The 18,866-nt window shown below is 43.9% G+C and overlaps 1 protein-coding gene across 2 annotated transcripts in view; it reads right to left on the bottom strand.

Moving 5' to 3' along the window:
- Ttc8 (tetratricopeptide repeat domain 8) overlaps positions 1–18,866 on the bottom strand; it is a 75,586-nt gene that overhangs the window by 1,142 nt on the left and 55,578 nt on the right. For both annotated transcript variants that reach the window (XM_029484921.2, XM_021178803.3), the window contains 5 exons: positions 17,069–17,179; positions 7,628–7,767; positions 6,063–6,237; positions 5,665–5,787; positions 2,336–2,419 (listed from right to left, as the gene is read on the bottom strand). In XM_029484921.2, coding sequence (XP_029340781.1) covers positions 2,336–2,419; positions 5,665–5,787; positions 6,063–6,237; positions 7,628–7,767; positions 17,069–17,179 — 633 coding nt within the window. The remainder of the gene's footprint in view (positions 1–2,335; positions 2,420–5,664; positions 5,788–6,062; positions 6,238–7,627; positions 7,768–17,068; positions 17,180–18,866) is intronic.

Genomic DNA, 18,866 nt, shown 5'->3' with positions numbered 1-18,866 from the left:
AAGACCCAGCTTGATGTAACTAGAATAAATGTAACATTCAACAAATATATTAAATTAAGATATAAGATATGCTCTGAGAGGTTCCAAATGATACTAAACACAATAATGCTGGGAAGATAGTTGTTTTTGAAGTTTATTAAAAAAAAAAAGCTGGGCGTGGTGGCGCATGCCTTTAATCCCAGCACTCGGGAGGCAGAGGCAGGCGGATTTCTGAGTTCGAGGCCAGCCTGGTCTACAAAGTGAGTTCCAAGACAGCCAGTTCTACACAGAGAAACCCTGTCTTGAAAAACAAAACAAAACAAAACAAAACCTCTAATGTTCAATTAACTCTGTAATTGAAGTCCAGTCCCAAAGAAAAATTCATGTATATACTTCTGAAAGGACAGAAAATTATTAGTGTGTGTGCAAAAAAAAAATCTAGATGATTATTCAACTCTGATGGATTTTTCATTAGCATTTATGTATTTTAGATTGAAATGGTTTCCTTTTAAAATCCTAGCATTTCAACTTCATTATTTTACAGTAGTTTGTTGACCTACCTTATAAGAATCCTTTGAGCTAAAGTCATTAAAGCACACTGACTTTCCTTGTGATTTTAAGCGTGCCAGCAGTGGGAGATGGAAGGTGCCCTGGGAGCTGGGTAGCAGTGTGGGAGCTCAGAGTGCAGTGTGGCTCTAGCGTGTGTCTTTGTTTTGTTTTTTTTCAGACTGGTTTTCTTTTTATTACTTTTCATTATGTGTAGGTGTGAGTGAGTGTGGATATGTGTATGTGAATACAGGTGCTGTCAGAGTCAGAGATACAGAATTTCCTGGAGCTGGAGTTCCAGGCAGCTGGAAGCTGCCTGAAGTGGATGCTGGGAACCAAATTCCTGGATCTTTGGAAGAGCTGCATGTGCTCTTAGCCACTGAGCCATCACCTAAAGACCCCTGTTGTTTGGGTTTGGTTGAGACAGGTTCTTGCTGGTCTAGCTTTGAACTAGTGTCTCTGCTTTAGTGTCTAGTGTCTACAGTTTTACAGACTTGTATCTCCATTCTCAGCTTCTACAGATGCCTTGTAACCTCAGTGAGTCTCAGGTTCCATAAGAATGCAAGCATCACGAGGTACAAGTTTTTGTCTGTTTCATTCATTGCTAAGTCTTCTATGAGGACCACAGGGCTTAGTTCAGAGAGGCTCAAGTGAAAAACATCACTGGGGTTTTGGAGAGAATTCGAGAAGACAGATAGGTATAGCACCTCCAATAGGAGCTGGTCCTTAGCAACTTTTCCTAAAACTGTAAGACAAGTGAGAGCTTCTTCTATTTTAAAACAGACATGTGTGAATAGTTTTGTATTCATGCTATAAAAATACCGTGTTTGTGTCTTTAGTCAATAAGACCCTTTATTTACATCACAAACATTTGAACTGTTTATTTTATTTTATTTTAAGATTTATTTATTTTACTTATATGAGTACACTGTAGCTGTCTTCAGACACACCATAAGAGGGCATCAGATCCCATTACAAATGGTTGTGAGCCACCATGTGGTTGCTGGGAATTGAACTTAGGACCTTCAGAAGAGCAGTCAATGCTCTTAACCACTGAGCCATCTCTCCAGCCCTGAACTGTTTATTAATCCTCCAGACAGACTTGCTTTTCATGGTAGAATGGAGACATGCCCTGGCTCCTTTGTTCATGTCTGATTAAAAAGAGCTCACTCACCAAACATGGTGGTGCACGCCTCTAATCCCAGCACCCACGAGGCAGAGGCAGGAGGGTCTCTGAGAGTGTGAGACCACCAGCCTGGTCTACAGAGTGAATTCTAGAAGAGCTGGGCTGGTCTTGAGAAGACCAAAACCAGAATCAGCTCAGTTCCCCCCATTGGCTCCTGGACATTCAATGATTGGCAACAGAATATTAACAGTCACCTTTCCCCCACATTGTTCATAACTAAGCAGCATTCATGACAATCTTGAGAAAGGTGTGGTGGAAATATGATCTGCATTTAACATACAGGATTCCCTTGATGTAAAAGTCAATTATAAATCCTTCCTGAACCAAGAATTATCTAACAAGTGTTTCTTTAGTGATTAAATGTGGTATTTTAAAACATAGAGATTTCTTCTGCAATTTATACTGGTGTTTTAGTTAATACCCAGTGATAAAGTTCATTACATAATCTCCTGAAGTGGAGATATTTATGATAAAATTTTTTAAAAAGCCATTTCCTTCAGATTAAAAAAAATCGACTTTCTGTTCTGAAAGATAAGGTTTGAAATGTTGTATTCAATCTGTATTTTTTAAACCAAGAAAGATCAAGAATGTGTCAGATGACAAATTAATAAAGGAAGAAAATACCTTATCAGAGACTGTTGCGAAATTAAAGTGTGGCTCATACATGTGGGGTGCCAAAGACGATGCGGTTTGTAAGAGCGCTCGTGCCTGTGGGAAGAAAGAAGAAAAGGCAGATGTAGAAGTGCCTATCAGCACTATATCTGTGATTTCTTTAAGTTAAAACAAAAAACCTGGCACGGGACCTCAAAATGATCCTGTGGAAATACAGATGCCATTCCCAAGAAATATGAATGACATTCTCAGAAATATAATGATGTAATGAACACAGCTTACTACAGACACAACAGCAAAATTATAGTAGCAATGCACACATCAAGAGAGAATAAGGAGTGAAATTTTAGAGTAGATTAAGTTATTTGATAACCAGTGCCTCATGAAGTTTGCACTTCAGCATGATACACAATTTGAAATACAATCTTTTCAATGCTTAAAACAAGTCTTCCGAACTTAAGCTTTGTTGGTGGTGATCAAGTCAGGAGGCTATGATTATCTATTCCCTAATAACGACTTAAAACCAATTCATGTCCAAGTGCAAAGTTCTGTAGAGGGTGAGAGCAAGAAAGCACTCATTATACTGCTGATCAGTTTGCTAAACAAGATAGCAACAGAATGTGACAAGCTTTCTTTAAAGTGCTGTCCTAGGTAGGGTTGATATTGCTGGGATAAAATGCATGACCAAAGGCAAACTGGGGAGGAAAGGGTTCATTTGGCTCACACTTCCACATGCTAGTCCATTATTGAAGGAAGCCAGGGCAGGAACTCAAGCAGGGCAGAAACCTGGAGGCAGGAGCTGATGCAGAGGCCATGGAGGGATTCTGCTTACTGGCTTGCTCCCCATGCTTTCTTATAGAACGCAGGACCATCATCCCAGGGATGACACCACCCACAATGGACTGGGCCTCCTTCCGGCCCCTCATCAATCATTGGTCAAGAAGATGACCCACAGTTGATCTTATGGAGGCATTTTCTTAATTGATGTTCCCTCCTTTCATACGACTCCAGCTTGTGTCAAGCAGACATAAAATTAGCCAGCTGAAGTACTCAAAGCTTAACAATTAAGATTTTATTTCACAGGATCATGGTTTGCAGAGACTGTGGCATAAGAGCGGATGCTCACGTGTGCACCACAATTCATATGAAGTCACTAGACAACCCTCCCCACGATGTAAACTTGTATCCATGACCTTCAGGACACGTTCTTTTTTTTTTTTTTTTTTTTGAAATGGAAAAAAAAAGAGGACACCGATTCATATAATACAGTAGAAACAGATTTTGCAAGGTGAATATTAAACTTTTAAACACACTTGAAATCAGTGAACTGGTGAGACAGCTCAACAGGGAAGGACACTTGCTACCTGGTGACCTGAGCTTGATCCCCAGAACCCAGAGAGTAAAAGAGGAGGAAGGGGAGAACTAGCTCCTACACGTCCTCTGCGTTCTACCTGTGTGCCGTGAATGTGTACATTCTTGAGCACATCGCATGCACACACACACACACACACACACACACACACACACTGCCTCACTATATTGAGATTTCAGATGCATGCTGCAATGGTGTGCCAGGGACCTGAACCTGGCTTCTCACGCTTGCATACAAGCACTTTACTGACTGAGTCATCTCCCCAGCCCCTCCAGGACACTGACTTAGACTTCCCACACATCAGTGCTGTTTCTGGTGCCGAGAATGCAGAAGTTACATAACACATGAGGTTTCTGCTTTGAAGCACCCGACAGTCTGCTTTCTCCACACACCAAAACCTGGTAAAATACAGAAGAACACAGCAAGCAGTGTACTGGACTGTGAGAGCTTTTTGTGCCTCCAGGGCTTTTGTTTAGACTGATGTTTGGGTGGTTTGTCTAAGGAGATGGCACGTAAGACCCAGGTGATGAAAAGAAACTTGTCACTGGAAGGCCCAGGGGACACTGCACAGGGCTGCAGGAAGACAGACCACTGCGTGTCTGGAGGGCAGCAGCCAGCCCATGCACCTGAAGCCGGTGAGGAAAGGGACCGGGGATGTGGTCTCAAAGATAGGGACCTGAATCCATGGGTGTGCCACACTGGTCACAGCGGGAATGCAAACAGACAGAATTGGAGGATTTTAGCCAAGCAGTAATAAAATAATATTGTTTTATAACAAAATCTATTAGGCCGTTCAGAGGAGGATGCACTACTGTAAAAGTAACTTTTATTTGCCAGGTGTAATTGTCATCTCAGAGGCTTCCTGCTTAATAAGCTCACCCTTTCCCAGTTCTTTCTGAACTCTGGCTGGCTGGGTCAACTCAGCTGTCCTCAAACTCCTCTCTAAGCTGGCTGATTCAGTCTGGCTTCTCTCAGCTCTTCACTGAATTGCTCTGAAACCAAGTGGCTTCAGCCAAACTCTGGCAATTTGTTCTAATCTTCTGGCTCCCTCTTATTCTCTGGCTCCAGCTGCCTCTGCTGACCTACCCTGAACTGCATGGACTCAGGAACAAGCTCGCCTCTGCTCATGGCAGTCACTGCACTGACCCCCACTGACTGGCCAAACTGACTGAACTCCCTCCCTTGGCTGCTTAAATGGCTTTTCCCCTGAGAGTTGGGCACATCCTATCTCTGACTCATTCTGTCACATCTTTCTCTGATAGAGTTGGACTAAAGGATTCCAGCCAGAGAGATTGAAGGCGTGTACTAGTGTGTCTGCATTCCAGACAGATCACACCGACCTAGAAGGTCTTTGGATGTGATCAGTGCATCCATGTTGCTGGATTACAATCCCTCTACATGCTTCTGCTTCATTCATTCATTCATTCATTTGTTCACTCACTCACTCACTCACTCATTCACTCATCGTTAAGTCATTCAGCATCTCCCTGGTAGTAAGGAGCAGTGGCTGTAGCTCAGTTGGTGAAATGCTCCCCATGGGGGGAGGGGGGGTGTGGAAGGAAGAGCAGCTCAGAGGCACCTGGGATAGTGCAGGAAAGAGATGAGCCTGGGGTAGAGAAGAGGGACCATGGTGAGTTAGGGCTGACAGGGGTGGCAGAGAGAGGAAAGAAGAAAAGACGGGTTGGAAAGGCAGCCCCTAGGGTCCCGACAGGGACAGCTAACTTGTAGCTGGGAGACGGTCGGTGTGCTGCAGGCAGGGAAACCGTGGGCTGTACATTATTCCCATCAAGTCCAATGTCCAATTCTGGCCTCAGAAAGGTGAAGTGACTTGGCCAAGGCCACACAGCTAGTACTTGATAGAGCTGGGATTCAGGCCCAGGCCTGTAAGACTCTAGAGCTACTAAAAAGCTTAACACACAATGACAGCTAAGCCAACTGTCCGCTGTGCAGGGGCGGTTGGTTCTCTGACCTGTTCAATGTGACCCTTCCGCATCTCCAGCACTGCTAGGTTGTTGTAGGCTTCAGCATGGTGGTTGTTGTGGACCAGGGCCAGCCTGAAGCACTGGTGGGCCAAGTTTGTATCTCCGATTCCCTGCAAAGAAACGCACACGTTTATACCTGCGAAGCCTCATCCTTCCCTCTGCCACAGCCTCCCTCATTTTGCATCTAACACTTCCTAGCTACATGGCAAGAACAAGCACCAACCACAGCATTGAGGTGTGGGGTCCGGGCATGGATTTGACTTGAGGATATAAAATGACTCCCACAAATCTCTAAATTGTTGGTTGGATTTATGGCATCTGAGAATTTCTTCACTGGAGCGTATGGTAACTTTATCTGTAACAAGGAAACATGCATACAACATACCACAGCGATGTGCCCCAGGTTGTACCAGACATCAGCTGCCTCTTCTTCATTTTCAGCCAGGGAAAGGGCACGTTCAAACGAGGTCAGGGTCATATCGTACTGCTGGGCATAGAAGCAGCACAGCCCCAGGTTGTTGAAAAGCTGGCAGTTATAAACTCCCATCTGCAAGAGGCGCCTTTTCATGGAGGAACACAAAACTTGCTCTCAGACTAACTTTATAAGTGGAAACATTCTTTTCAAAGTTAGAAGTGGATTCATTTAAGAACTTTAGGACCCCTGAAGGACATTAACACAAGCGTATCAAGAAATGTTTAAAGCAATGCTCACGACCTGTCACAGGGTATGTGTCCAGGGACAAGATCGGAAAAGTATTTGTTCAATTGTATTCCAAAAGCTTTACTAGAAAGACAGGAGAACCGGTCAGAGAGTAAAGTTCACACGTGTTACTTCAGAGGCCTCAGTACCCGAGGGGAATTCCCTGAGGTCTGACCCAGCCTGAGGGCTGGGTTCTGTTTACCACTAGGCCTGCAGTTGCACCCTGGACTCTGCTGTCTGTGCTGCATGGCAGAGATGAGCTGACCAGCCTCTGGTCTCTGCAGGTGGTTCTCTGGTCTCCACTAGCTTTCCCACCCCGCAGCTCCAGAGCCCCAATTGGCTTCTCCACACTACTAATTCCAGAGTTCAAACACACAAAGGAGAAGCCAGCTCAGTGGCTGTGAGAAGCCCGTGACCCACTTTGGGGACGGAGAGTACAGCTGGCTGCATGTGCGCTGGATGGCATCTCTGTATTTTATGTTCCCAGTACGTGTTTGGGAAGGACTTGTCAGCTGTCGGTCTACTCCTATGTATGATGAGGGCTGAAACCACTGGGTAAAAAGTGAACATCACGGGCCAGAGGGATGGCTTAGTAGGTAAAGCTGTCTGTCCCCAAGCCTGATGACCCGAGTTTGATCTCTGGGACTCACACCTTTCAACCTTCACAAGTATGGCATGGTGCATACACCTCATCCAGGCATTCACACAAATAAATAGTAGATGTTTCAAAATGCATTTTAGAAGCCACATGCAGGATAAAATAAGCATGTGCTTAAACAGAGCCAACAACCACACTTTTCTTAGACTTGGAAAAAGCTCAAATACCTCACAAAGCAGGAGACCCTGCTCTAAGTCCTCCTCAAGGCTCTGAACTCAGAGTAACTGCAAATACCTTCCTGCCTCAGCCTCACTGTCTTTAGATTTTGTGGTATTAAGGGTCAGTGACAGAGAAATAGTTTCAGTAGCTATTTAGCGTCTGTTGTTTCTTGATGACTAGTAGGCACCCACCCTGAACTAAAATGTGAGCTTGACCATGCAGGTATGTTTCTCCAGGGCGCCAGCCCACATCCCCCTAGAGTACCGAATACCACTTGAATCTTTAGAAAGCAGCTGAAAGATGCATTCCTAGATTTATACACCTGTGGCCTATGGAGAATGCATAATTTGTCTGCATTTTCCTTCCACCACTACCCCCCCTCCCGCACCTCTTGTTTCACCAACGTTTCCTGTGGATGCAATGTAAGACCCACCTGTAAAACCGAAGGGCAACCTCTGGCTGGTCAGAATAAAAGTGGTTGCTTCCAATGCAGGCGATGGCTTCCACGTGAGTGTTGTCTTGTTTTAGAACTTCTTTGTAGTACTCTGCTGCAGATGAACTGTTATTCATTTCCTGTTCCACATCCAGAGAGAAGAGCAACACTTTAGTCACACCGGACAAGGACCTGCTTGCTTTTTTTTTTTTTTTTTTTTGACCCATTTAAGTTCATTCATTCAACAAATATTTATTTCCAGCCTGCCATATGTCAGACTCTGTTCTAGACGGTAAGGGACAAAATACAAACGAAAGCATGAAGTCATCGTCCTCAAGGAGGCGACAGCTGGTGGAGAAGCTAACAAATGACTCAGTGAGGGACATAAGGTCAGGGAAGGATGCACAATGTAAAGAGCGGAGAGCAAGGGAGGCAGGGCTGCTTGTTAGTGGTCACCTTGGGAGAGGCCCTGTCTGACAGAGATGCAAATGAAATGGGGTGTCAGAGCCTGCATCTGCGGGGACAGTCTCACTTGGCAGAGAGACCAAACTACACAAGCCTAAATGAAAACACTTACAAGAAACATTCCCAAGTGAGCCTGGGAAGGAGGCGGTGCCCGGGAATGCAGAGAGGCAGCCAGGGCCCTTTCACCTGGGAAAAGGGACAGTGCCTAGAGGCACAGCGCAATCATACTGCATCATGTTTAAGAAATCGCCTGGTGGCTGACTGAAGGGCATTTCAGATATGTTAGACAAGACATAAAAAGAGCCAGGTCTACGGAAGAAATGAAAGCAACCCAGACCAAGTTTAGAAATACATAATAGGTAAAAACCACAGCAGCCTCCATAGTTACTGTATACATCTGTAAAAGTGGTGGTGATCACAGATAAAGGTCCCTAATAGCTCTGACTTACAGAAATCAGGTTTGCAGAAAGGAGCCAACGCAAATGACTCTTTAGATGACCTTTATTAGGGGAGAAGTCACGGTGACGAGGGACAGTTGAGGGAAAGCCACTACTGGGCGAGCATCGGGAGAGACTGCATCATCCAGAGGCAATGTCATGCGGTACTAAAGGGAAGCCTTCAGATTCCCCCAGGGAGCTCCATCAGGAGAAACGCCCAACGCGCACAGCGAGCCATGCCGAGGGGCCTGGAGGAAAAGCAGCTCCAGTTTCCAAGGACTAACATGGTTCCTGACTCTTGCAGGTTCTTGGAGTAGGATGCGGTGGGCGAACTCCATTGCTTGAGACCTAAGCTGGCCTGGCCTGCACTCCAGGAGACAAAAGGATTTGTGGCTGTCCTGAGTCTAGGAACTGGGGGTGTGGGTGGGGAGGACTGGGCTTGCTCAACACAGCAAGTGGAAGGAAGGGGACTGAATTCTCTGTCAGTGCTGTCCAGGTCACTTTGTCAGCTCTGTCCCAGAGCTGAGAAGGGTGTGGCCTGAGTTCCAGGGCGGGACAGCTAATGGGCCTGTGATCTAACACTAATTTTATTAAAATCTGAGGTATAATCTCACTGTGTTGCCCAATCTGGGCTTGACCCAGGACTTGAACTACCCCCCCCCCCAGCTTCCTAAGTAGCTGAACTGCACGCAAATCACATCTGCCTCAACAGATATTATTAATAAAGGTTACCACTGCTTAAATCCATCTCATGGTCCATCCATCCATTCTCCATGAAACTTTGCTTATGTCTAACTTCACACAGACCTCTTCTGCCTCTCAAGTCACATGGCACTCACTGTCACCCGCACACTTGTTCCTTCCTCGGGAGGACTCTTATTTATGTTAGGTTTGAACCACCACACAGTGCTTCTTTAAACCTAGGACTTGCTTTAGATACAAGATTCACATAGACCAGGATGGTACCCCTAGACCACACTTGCATACTTTATAAAATAATATGTAAAGTAGGTTCTTTCACGTGTGGAGTCAAATTCTTCCAAGTCCTCTTTTCCCTTGGTCATCCCTGTCCAGGTTTTTCAAAACAGTACTGTCTGTGCGCTTGGTGCTTTGCTTTTCAAATTTTATTAATGATTCTGTATGTTTGCAGGACACGATGTGCGGCCTTGACAGGCAGAGTGTAGAATGAGCATCTCAGGCCAATGCACAGATCTTCGGCCTTACCTGCGTCTCATCTCTTTGTGATGAAGACAGCTAAGACCTTCTGCCGTGCTCCTTAGAAGTGCTCCCCACCACTTGCTTCCAAGCTCCTGACAAGATGTGCAGTGCTGAAGCCTGTGCTTTCTGGCTCTAACCAGCAGGTGTCAACAAAAGCTTTCAGGCAACAATCAGAGGTAATGGCCATGGTCACCATGTTGGCCAACTGGAATAGTTGCCAGGTTCTCACAAGAGCTGCAGTTGAGAAAAACTACACAACAGCTGCTATTTGGCTACAGGAATCAAAAGAAACTGTGATAAATATATATATATATATATATATATATATATATATATATATATATATGCATGCAATGGAGTATTATTCAGCCATTAAGAAGACAAAATTATGCCTTTTGCAGGAAAATAGGTAGAAGTGGAGACCATCATGTCAAGGAAAAGAAGCCAGGCCCGGAAAGACAGGCATGTTTTCTCTCATATGTGGAACCTATACTTTAAAAGAAAAGACTTGAAACAGGAGAGTAGAAAGACGATTAGCAGGAAGGAGGAGGGAAGACATGAGAGAAGCTCGTGATCTATATGCATGAGCTTGTCATGATGAAATCTATTACTCTGTAGAGTGATCACACAGTAATGAAAGGAAACATGCTACGCAATGGAGGGCGCACTCCAGTGTCAGAGATGTTCAAATGTGAACATGGCTTTTCTGTGTCTCTATGCGTATGTGCATTATTGTATGTGTTTTATGTGCACATGTATGGGCATGCACATGGAGGCGGCAAGTCAACGTTCGCTGTCATTCTTCAAGCACCAGCCACTTTGGTTTTTGGGACAGGGCAGCTCATTGGCCTGGGAGTTCCAGTTAAGCTATCCTACAGGTACTTACAAACCAAGCCCACTGATGCGCTGTTCTTTCTCAGTGAAGTAGTCAGCTGCCAACCGGAGCACATTTTCTTTCATGTGTGTGGTGTATTTGTGTACATATTTGTCTGCACATGTGTGCACATGAGGAGTTCGGATGTCAGTGCTGGCTGACTTCCTCTATTGCGCTTCACCTTGTTTTTATTCTAAGAAAAGGTCTCTTGGAAGAGAGAGCTCACTGGTTTAGCTCGATGGGCTGGCTATCAAGTTCCAGAAATTTTCCTGTCACGACCTCCCTGGTACTGGAATTGTGTGTGCACATCAGGTTTCGGTACCTTCTGACCGAAACAGATATTTGCATCATTGTTTTTATTTCTACACAGTTGTGTTTCATTGTCACATAGATCACAAATTACCCAGGCCCTTTTGGTGAACCTTGGTTTCTTTACATTTTTAACCAAAAGAACAAGGTATAAAATCTGCACACCATGGTGGGATATTCCCAGAAGTAAAACTGCCAAATGAAGAACCAGGTTTGCAACCAGGTGTGCAGTCTCCTTGGTAACTGTAAACAGCTTCCAGGTGGGCAGCAGTAACACACACTCCCATCAACAGTGTGCACACTTCCCACCAACAGTGTGCACACCTCCCACCAACAGTGTGCACACCTCCCACCAACAGTGTGCACACTCCCACCAACAGTGTGCACACTCCCACCAACAGTGTGCACACATCGAGTCTGCTTCCTCACACCTTTGACAGCCGAGGCTCTGTGGAACTTCTTCACCTCTGCCAATCCAGTCAAGTGGAAGGTGGCATGTGGCTGGCTTGGCGTTTAACTCTGACAGAGACCAGGCATTTAATGTATGAGACATCATACGTGCTTCTCTGGGAGCTGCCAACCTGTGACCTTTGTCTACTTTCAAGCTAGCCTGCCTTTTGCCCTTTTGTTAATGGCATTCTGTGCCGCTATAATAGAACAACACATGCAGGGTAGCTTATAATGAACAGAAAAGTATTTGGCTCTGATTGGGAGGCTGCAGAGCTCAAGATCAAGAGGTGATATCTTGTGAGGCCCACCATACCTACCTGACAGTCACATGTCACCTGTCATCTGTCCCAGGTGTGACAGGCATTTTACTGGTTGATATTTTAACCTTTTAGTTTGATTTTACTTAAATTTTAATTTTTGTTATATAGGATTTTGTGGGGGGCAGAATCACAGAGTTCCACCTGCCTCTGGCTTCCCAGTGCTGGGATTAAAGGCATGCACCACTATGCTTGGATTTGATATATAGGAATTTATAGAAATAAATGATATATAGGATATATAGAAATTTATATAGGAAATAAACGTTTTCAGATATCAGTCTTTGCTGTTGTGGCTTTATGAATTGGTATTATTTAAAAAAAGATTCTCCTCATGTAATGAAGAGCACTGGATGCTTTGCCAGAGGATATGAGCTCCACCCCCAGGACCCAAATGATGGCTCACAAGAGGATCGGAAATGCTTTTCTAGCCATCATGAACTGTGGTTGCATAGACTTATGTGCAGGTAAAAATACCCATACACATAAAATAACTAAGTAAAGTTAAAAAATATTTTTGTCATTCTAATTTATACAAACAATGTGCCTATGTGTTTTTTGTTTTTCTCTGAAATTTTCCCAGTTTCTTTGCTGGATGGTTTTAACTATCTACTTGACAAAACAAAGGAAATCACCTGAGAAGGTAATTCTTTTTTTATTGTTTGTTTGTTAGGTTGGTTGGTTGGTTTTTCGAGACAGGGTTTCTCTGTATAGCCCTGGCTGTCCTGGAACTCATTTTGTAGACCAGGCTGTCCTTGAACTCAGAAACCCACCTGCTTCTGTCTCCCAAGTGCTGGGATTAAAGGCGTGCGCCACCACCGCCCAGCGGGAAGATAATTCTTAATAAGGAATTATCTAGATCAGGTTATCTTATGGGGTGTCTGTGGGGGAACTGTGTTGACTATTGCTATAGGGATAATCCAGTCCGCCGTGGGAAGCACCATTCACTAGGCATGAGGTCCTAAACAGTATAAAAGGAGAAAGCTACATGAGAGCAAGCAAAGATGTGTTTATTCTCTTAGCTTTTGCCTATAGGTAGCTGCTTGACTTCCTGCCTTGATTTCCCCTCGGAGATGAGTTTGAACCTGGGACTGTAAACCAAATAAACAACTTCTTCCCTAAGTTGTTTTTCTCAGGATATTTCATCAAGGGAACAAAAATAAAACTAGAATAGTTTAATGTTTTGAGGTTTTAACTCCTTTTAAAAGATTTAAATCTGAGACTGGGGAGATGGCTTGCTCAAATTCTTGTTGCAGACCACTGAGATCCCAAGTTCAGTCCCCAGAAACCACACAGAAAAACCAGACATGGTGGCAAATGTGTGTAATCCAAGCACTGGGGAGGTGGATTCCTGGGGCTTGTTAGCCAGTCAGGCTAGCAATTAGCCAGGCTAGGCTAATTAAAGAGCCCGAGTCTCAAAAGCAAGTTGATGGCTCCTAAGGATCGAGAGTAAGGTTGACCACTGGCTTCACACACAATTTAAATCTGGCTGAAATAACTTTTTCACTGCAAGAACTATTAGCTCATTCACTCTATTTTTTTAACTATTGAATCAATAATCTAACAACTCCATGGACTAAAGAGCCAGTCTTTGTCACATCCTGAATCTTCATATGGGCTCTCTTTTGGTCCTTAAATTTTTTCCTGTATCAGAATTGGTTAAATCATACAGGTTCTAGAGCAGATTTTAATAGCATATACTTAAAATAACGCTTCCATGTATATACATATCACCTCAAGAGTGTAGTATTACGTGATAAACTTAATATTAGTGGCTTTTAAAGTGGTCATTTCTGAGCCAATTCATGAAGCATGAACCACACTTACAGTTGAATTACTTGAAGTCAAATTGCAAATTGCTTGAGAACATGAACACTGGAGTGGTTCTGCCCCAAACAGCACGTGTGTGTTCAAATAGAAAAGCCTATGTCTTGCTTTCCAGGACTTAAATGACAGCGGAGAAAAGGCTGTCCTACGCCTCTTACATATATGCCTGAGGCGATTTTCACACACAATAAAGTTGGAAGGGCACAAGAATAACATTTCCAGCAAAGAACAGTTGAAATGAGGGCCTTTCTATTAAAATGCCTCAAAAAAAAAATCAAAAGCATCAAAAAGCTCAATAAAAATACATGATCTAAGCAAGTGTCTGTAAGAAACACAGGAAAGTTGAGGCAGTTCGACATGCTCAGTGTAAAACAGAGGCTAGGTCCATGGCAGAAAGAACAACAGGAAATGAACATGAGGGATGGAAGAGACTCCCAGAGAAAAGCGAAGTCCTCAGAGGCAAACGCAGTGCAGCTGCAAACTAAAGACTTAGCAAATTATCTCTGAAACCACTGTTAGCAGAGAAAAGGAATCCTCTAGAAATCTGGCTTTGGTGTGGTAAGCTTTGGCAGAAAGGAAATTAACTGTAACATCAAGGGGGAGAGATCACGTGTAACCATTTCTACTCTACGCTGTTGCCGCCGATGGGCTGGCTTTCATCTCCATTTCTCTCTCCCAGTGCTGCAGACTCTACTCTGAGGAACGAAGGGCAGAATGTAACTGCTGAAAGACTCTAATCTGTAGGGCCACTGGGTGTGGTGGAACACTATGGCAATCCCAGCACTCGAGAGATAGAGGTAGGCGGATGGAGAAGTGAAGGCCAGTCAGGGAGCCTGACACAAAGGAAAAAAAAAAAAAAACCCGGGGGGGGGGGGGGTGGAAACCAGTCCGTTCCCGAGCCATGGCCCATCTCAGCGTTAGCAACAGTGTCTGTAACAGACAGGCATAGGTGGAATTCTCCTGAGAAGCCATCGTGCATTAAAGATGTTAGCAGTTTCCTAGCTCTTTCTGCCAGCACCTTCTGTCAAAAATCTGAGGGATGCAGAGAGCAGGTCCAATGGTCTAATCACCACCCAAAGGTCGCCTCCATGGGCAGCAGCAAGAATTCCCCTGGCTTCAGAAGGTGACTCTATTTTACTTTCTTTCCAAGCATCATGGTCAAAGGTCTGTTCATATTCCATTTCTTTAAGGTCACAACAAGTAAAGATAAAAAATACTGGCAGTGTTTGTTTAGATGGATCAATGTCTCCTTTTATGTATGTATTAAAGTGATGTTTCGAAAAGAAAACTTTTTCCCAGACAATTTGAAAAGGATTTATTTCCATTCAAAATGTAATTCTTTAGTAGGGTATGGTAGCCTGTCTCTGTATCCCCAGAAAGAGAGAGGCTGAGGGGGAGTATCGCCTCAGGCTCAAAGGTAACCTGTTCTACATTGTAAGTTCTAGGCGAGTCTGGGCCCTGTTTCAAGAAATAAAATCAAACAGACAAAACACAGAATTCATGCTCCTCATACAAAATTTGGAAAATATAAAGCGTAAGAAAACAAAAGTTACTCACACACCATTGCCTAGATATAACAACCCTCAACCTCTTCTACTTTTTCCTTTAACCAATATTGCAAGTTAGTGTTTTCCAATGACTTTCAAGAAAACAGGGATGTGTTATAAAGTTCTAAGGAGATTGCTATTCTTAGAAAGACATGCACTGGGGAACTCAGCTGCTTCCTGCTCTCATATAAACTTTCCCCAGATGACAAGAGTAGCTTGCTAATGTGACACTGTTTGTACCATGTGGTTTGTGCTGATACCTGGTAACTATAGAAGAGTCTGGAAAACCTAGTACATGATAGGCATGTGGTGTCCACACACAGTCTCTAATGAGATTCCTGGTAGACAACAGTCTGCAGGAGCCGTCATGACTTTGCTGGGAGAATTAAGTGTGTTCCTTGTGTTGTGACTCTTTCCATCCTGCAGGGAAGCTTAACAATTCAAAGGCTTCAGGAAGTCCCTGAAACTGACGAGATACATTAGGTTCCTCCTTCCCGGAGCATACATATACTGTAAAGGCTGCTGAGAAGCACTCTTAGACAAGCTGAGCTGCCTAGGAGAGGCTCAGGCAATGAGTCAGCCAAGCCATCTGAAGGAGCAGACACCAGGCCAGCCGCCCAAGATAAGCAAAGATCAGCTGAGCTATCTTGGAAGAGCCCAACCACTGGAGCTGCCTGGCTGAAGGTCTCCATCCTGTTGAACTGCCTGGCTGCAAGTTGGCAGTATGCTCTCAGTTTCCAGCCTTGTGAGCTGACACCCATGCCGCTGCAGGCCTTGGTTATGCAGCCGTCTTTGAGTCATTCCTGTCCTTGCAAGTAGCCCTTCTCCTATACTTCAATAACACCAATAAAATTCCTTAGTTCTCCATGTGGACATTGGTGTTATTCATCCTTCTGTCTGCCATGGATGCCCTAGCTGGGATAAATAGATATTTATTCCCACCTATGCCAGCAGGGTTGCACAACACTCCAGCAGAAGAGGTCTTTTGGAAGCTCATCCCTTGCTTCTTCTGAACTTTCCCCCTGAGCCTTTCCCCTTTACTGATTTTGTTTTGTTATCTTTTTTTGCATTAACAAGAGTTTCCCTGGGAGACAGACTATTGCATGCTGTGTTTTGAGATTCTTACTAAAGCACTGAATGTTAGCACGGCTTGGTGACTACCAACACAACCTCTTTCTGGAAATAATCACAAAATATTCACGAGAGGACAAAGAAGATTGAAAACACTGAAGAGTTAATGTCATACTTGAGAATGGAAAGAAAGGCAGCCTACCTGCCCACCCCATCAATCAAATGGTAACTAAAAGTCTAGGTATTATGCCAGCAAGGATTATAAAGGAAAAACAGGTCTTGAGGCATCAGTCTTAAAATCGATATGGAAGAGCAAAGAGAAAAATTTTCAGCTGTAAAGGGAAAAACCAGACGGAGGCTTGCCTAACGTAGCCTCGGGATCACTGCTACAGGAATTAGCAGGGAAGAGAACTCAACGGAAACATTCTATGGTATCTGAGAACATGAATCTAAAACTGTTTAAGAATAAGTAAGAGTTCAAACTGTGAAAGCAACCCTGATAAGGCACACCTACCAGGCGCCATTAGAAAACCATAGAAATGCAGCTAGTCTGAGATTGGTAGGAGGCTGGACAAATAGGCTAATGAATACTCAAGCCATATGAAATGGGAAAAACTGATATTTGATGTTACAGATATTGGGAAAGGATTGCTAAGTATGCTGAGATCACAGGCTACCCACACAGGAGAAATAAGTTAAATTCCAGTCCTGTATCATTGACCTCTGGGTGTCTAAAATACTTCATTATAAAAACCTAGCTGAATTAAACACACACAGCAAATTCTCTCCTTGTACTGCTGAACCATGGCCAACGATCTTAATTTTATAAACTGTGCTCCCTACTAGCACCCCAAGGGCCTATGAGCTTTTTAAAGTAGCACATAACCTCAATTTTATACCAACTTTTAAAATAATATGAACCTTACCTCATAGATCCTGGCAATTCCACAAAGCAGGGTCACCTCTCCTGGAAACTTATCTAAGCCTTGTTTAAATAGATTTAAAGCAGTCACAGGTTGATCCAATATGATATAAACCTAAAAGCAAGATGGGTTTCAATAAGATTATGGGTTCTTAAAATAATTGCATTTGCATGATAAATTTTGATTATTGATTAGAAAAAAAAATCTCCCAGAAAGAATTTTCCACGGATTCTAATAATGATTTTATAGTTTATGTGCACATGTTGTACATAAATTTATCATCCCAAGAAATGTTTTCTGTGGGGCTATTATTGTCACACAGACTGGGTGATAAGAAAAAAGGGTCAGAGCCAGGCAGTGGTGATGGTGGTGCACGCCTTTAAACCCAGCACTTGGGAGGCAGAGGCAGGCGGATTTCTGAGTTTGAGGCCAGCCTGGTCTACAAAAGTGAGTTCCAGGACAGCCAGGGATACACAGAGAAACCCAGTTTCAAAAAAACCAAAAACAAACAAACAAACAAACAAAACAAAAGGGTCAGGGGAATATCTCACCCCTGTCTACACCAACCCTCCACTCTCAGAATCTCAGAAAAGTCCTTTTCTGATATTCATATCTTTTTGTTTTGTTTCTTGACTCACCGAGTTCAACCTGGGTAATGTGCATGATAAGGGTTTCGAGCTACCCACTGGAGCCTGCTGGGCTCACCAATGGATACACAACTGAAAACAAAGACGGTCTCTCACCTAGAACATACCAGTAGCCAAAGTTCAGCAGGACAGAGGTCTGTCCCTTCTTCAACAGAGGACTGATCGATTTTTAAGCTTAATCTTATAGAGGTATTATACTGACTGCTGTGAGATCTTGATTGCAATGGCTGTGGGACACCCAGAGGGCAGCAGTTCAGAGCCCACCCCCTCCCTTCCAACCCTTACACTCCTTCTGCTCAAAGCTCACTTCTTCTTTGTTGTTGTTGTTTTATTCAATTTATTTATTGACTTTACAACCTGATATCAGCCCTTCCTCTCCTCCCAGCACCCCCTCATGGAAGTCCAACCCCATTCCCCTTAGAAGGGAAAGCCCCCTCTGGGTGCCAACCCCCTCCCATTCCTCCCCCCCCCCCCCCCCACATTCCACACATCAAGTTGCAAAGCATGCTTTTTAAATTGGAAATCTTTTGCAATAAGCCAAGATAACTGCCACTGCATCAGGCGTTTTCTTTCAAAGTGTTGTTATGCTCAGAAAAAAAAAAAAAGTGTTGTTATTCCAATAAGGTAGAATAAGGTAGGACTTCTCTGAAACACTTTACCCCAGAAGTGCTCTTAATTTCTGATTTTGGAGGTATTCTGGAATACGTGGCTGTGGATAACCGGATACCTTGGGGATAGAACCCACGTCTAAACATGAAAGTCATTGTTGTTGTCTTTTTATTGTTTTATTTTATGAGTATGCCTGCATCGTGTGTGTGTGCCTGGGAACCTTGGAGACCAGGAGAGGAGGTCAGATTTCTTGGAACTGGAGTTCAGATGGCTGTGAGCCACCATGTGGGTACTGGGCCTGGGGCCTGGGTCCTCTGGAAGAGAGACAAGTGCTTTAAACTGCTGAGCCATCTCTCGCTGATTTTTTCCATCTTCATGTAAGGTTTATATGAAGTTTTACACAATCACTGTTGTGCACCTGTGTTTTAACTGCGACACACCAGATGATATCGGGTCTGAAACTTAAATCATATGAAACTGTAATATCACGTTGGCATTCAATAAATTCAGGTTCAGGAGCTTTTCTGATTTCGGATATTCAGCTT

The sequence above is a fragment of the Mus caroli genome, unplaced genomic scaffold, assembly GCF_978045245.1.
Source record: "Mus caroli unplaced genomic scaffold, Mus_caroli_1 scaffold_14, whole genome shotgun sequence".
In the NCBI taxonomy this organism is placed as follows: Eukaryota; Metazoa; Chordata; class Mammalia; order Rodentia; family Muridae; genus Mus; species Mus caroli.
The sequence above is the reverse complement of the archived record's forward strand: the minus strand, read 5'-3'. Positions and strand labels throughout refer to the sequence as shown.